Raw genomic sequence first — 2742 nt, forward strand, 5'->3', positions numbered from 1 at the left:
ACACACACACACACACACACACACACACTCATCCTCATTGGAGAGGCACATAACGCAAAAAGCTTGATTACCTGTGATAGAAATCATGAAAGCTATGACGCTTCAGCTCATTCTTTCGAGGCGGGCGGATGGAGGAGTACTCGCTCTCACATTTGTAGGAGTACATGACACTGCCGAACGTGAAAATGTTCTGTATATACCCTGCTCTGGTCACAAACGATTTCGTCCCGATATTTTGCTCAGAAAAGATTTAGTTGCTACACAATTTATATGATCACAAAGTGATAAGTCTGTTTATCAAATTGATAAATGGTCCCCGGGCACTGTTAATAAACTATTCCCTTCAAATGTATACAGTTAACACACGATTTTGAAGAAACAATAGATAAACGAATCCTTTGATTTTGATGTTAAGTGATTCTGTTGACACAACTTGAGAATTATTCCTTTGATACAGGTCATCGTCAATTTACAATGATTTTGTTCTCACACCTGACGTTTTCAGTCCTGGATATACAGTCTGACTCAGAAATGAGGGTAAGCTGAAACACCGACTTCGATACCTTCTCCACTCTCAATGATCGCAACAGCGCATCCAATGTCTCGAAGCAATATCGGTAATGTTATGACTGTGACTTCCTCTTATACTATAGACACCAACAGCGTGCACTTTTACAAGCGCCAACAACACCATCATAAAAGATATCCAAGCCTCTTTCAGAATGCAACACCAATCAACAAATGAGAGAAAAGTGGTGACATTAATCTAAATAAAAAGCAGACTCACTCTAGATCAAGGTTCTGTACGAACTCATGACACGGCAGTAACAAATAATAGCTCTCTAAAAATGACGAAACAAACGCAGCTTCGTAGTAACATATCGCTCGACACATCATAAATACAGAAGAGGAATAAATCAAATCATCTACGATTCTTTTGAGACCGTGTTGCTTTCTATGACCAAAAACGTTCATTTACCCACTGACAAAGGTAGACAAGCAGGCTAATTGAAGAAAAAAATCGCATTCACAATGGCTGCTCTGAAATTGGTGAAAACACTTTTGTTAGACAGACAGACAGACAGACAGACAGACAGACAGACAGACAGACAGACAGACAGATAGATAGATAGATAGATAGATAGATAGATAGATAGATAGATCTACACCATCTTCTCCCACATAATTCTAGTCAACTACACTTTTACTACTTTAACGCACAAGACCAACACCATAGAGCTACGTGTGTTCCAAAAACATTATTTCACGATGTTGGCGCACAACACGTGGGGTCATGCCAATGAATGTCTTATACACATACGGTAACTTTTATCAAAAGGCTTGTTCTCTTGAACCTATAAAAAAACCTGCACATGGATATAGTGTGACTGGTAAGCACATCAGCAACGAATGAAGGTACACACAGGCACTTTGCCCTTTAGGCTTCCCCAAAAGTCAACGTCTCAAACATTTTTCTGGAGACTACGGTGTTAAACCTAGAAAATGCGTTACAACTTATAGAAGTCCTTTCAACACCATGAGTACAGCCGCAAAGGGTGCATGCACTTACTATACAGCAATAATAAAGATTAAACGGGGGCTTCTCAGTTCACGACAGAAATCCTATGCCACAATTATTATAAATATATCCTTAAAGACAGCAATTGAATTTTAAAATTTTAATTTTTTAAAGCCACGTCACTATTGACGGTACACATCACCGTGTTGTGCGCTTTTATAGTTTATAGTACAAAATAGATTTACTGAAAGGCTTTTGGCTCAACAAGGACGACCTCTAAATGACACGCTTAAAAAAAACAAAATTTCTCAAGCCCACAACGATTACAAATTCGCTCACCAAGTTGGATAGAAATAGGCATATTACAGGCTATTCTAAAGAAATAATTTGCAGAACGTTGTTTCCAAGGGAACAAAATCTGACCCTCTATTCATGTATCTCTTCTTTGACACGAACTTGGAGGGAAACCAAAATAAAAGGAAGGCGAGCCCTGTCACACACTAATAACTTCTAAATAATTCCAAGACTACAGTCAAATTCGATACAACACTACAGGCCTACCTCCTATTAATATTACTCAAAGTAAGGCCGTTCGTATGCTATCTTGACACCTTGAAATTGTACCTAGATCTATACAAAAGACGTCTTATGAGCAGCACACCGTTCTAAAAAGTGGTAGATCTAGATCTAGATCTAGATGTAAGCCAGTAGTCGCTCTAATTCATTATCGTAAGCACGTCCTCCACAAACATATCGCCAGGAAATATTATGCATTATATAACTGTCGTCCAGGGATACTTTTCAACGAAAACTAATCGTCGTAAAAAATAGAAACAGATACTAAAATAAGCATGGAAATGTCCATGTCCATGTCCATCTCGCCTCCAAAGCAACAAAATGCAGATTCGACGAGCACGCACTTGTTATACACCAGGAATAAAATATAAGGTCACTTATAAATGCCCGAAGCAAAGCACACCTTTCTCTCCACTATGATCGTGCATACTGATCTGCTCGTCAATGTTGTGAGGAGTCTGCTGTAGAGCTCGCTTCAACGACCCACCACTAGAGCCTCCGCGCTACTCACTAATAATATTGATCGCACCACGCAAAGAAATTAGAATCCCGTGTGAACTGAAGGAGCGAGAGGGGCACTGTGTGTGTGTGTGAGAGAGAGAGAGAGAGAGAGAGAGAGAGAGAGAGAGAGAGAGAGAGCCTGTGAA

General features: G+C 39.6%; 1 protein-coding gene across 2 annotated transcripts in view; it reads right to left on the reverse strand.

Moving 5' to 3' along the window:
- LOC101860183 (kelch-like protein 5) overlaps nt 1-2684 on the reverse strand; it is a 69225-nt gene extending 66541 nt beyond the window's left edge. Inside the window, exons 1-2 of one of the 2 annotated variants that reach the window (XM_035970949.1) lie at nt 2499-2684; nt 72-669 (exon numbers count right to left, since the gene is read on the reverse strand). In XM_035970949.1, coding sequence (XP_035826842.1) covers nt 72-166 — 95 coding nt within the window. In that variant the 5' untranslated portion in view covers nt 167-669; nt 2499-2684. Of the gene's footprint in view, nt 1-71; nt 1049-2498 lie in introns of those variants that run through there. The other variant, XM_005102890.3, reaches the window with a different exon arrangement.
- Nucleotides 2685-2742: the final 58 nt, after the last annotated feature.

The sequence above is a fragment of the Aplysia californica genome, unplaced genomic scaffold (genome assembly GCF_000002075.1).
Source record: "Aplysia californica isolate F4 #8 unplaced genomic scaffold, AplCal3.0 scaffold00347, whole genome shotgun sequence".
Lineage (NCBI taxonomy): Eukaryota > Metazoa > Mollusca > Gastropoda > Aplysiida > Aplysiidae > Aplysia > Aplysia californica.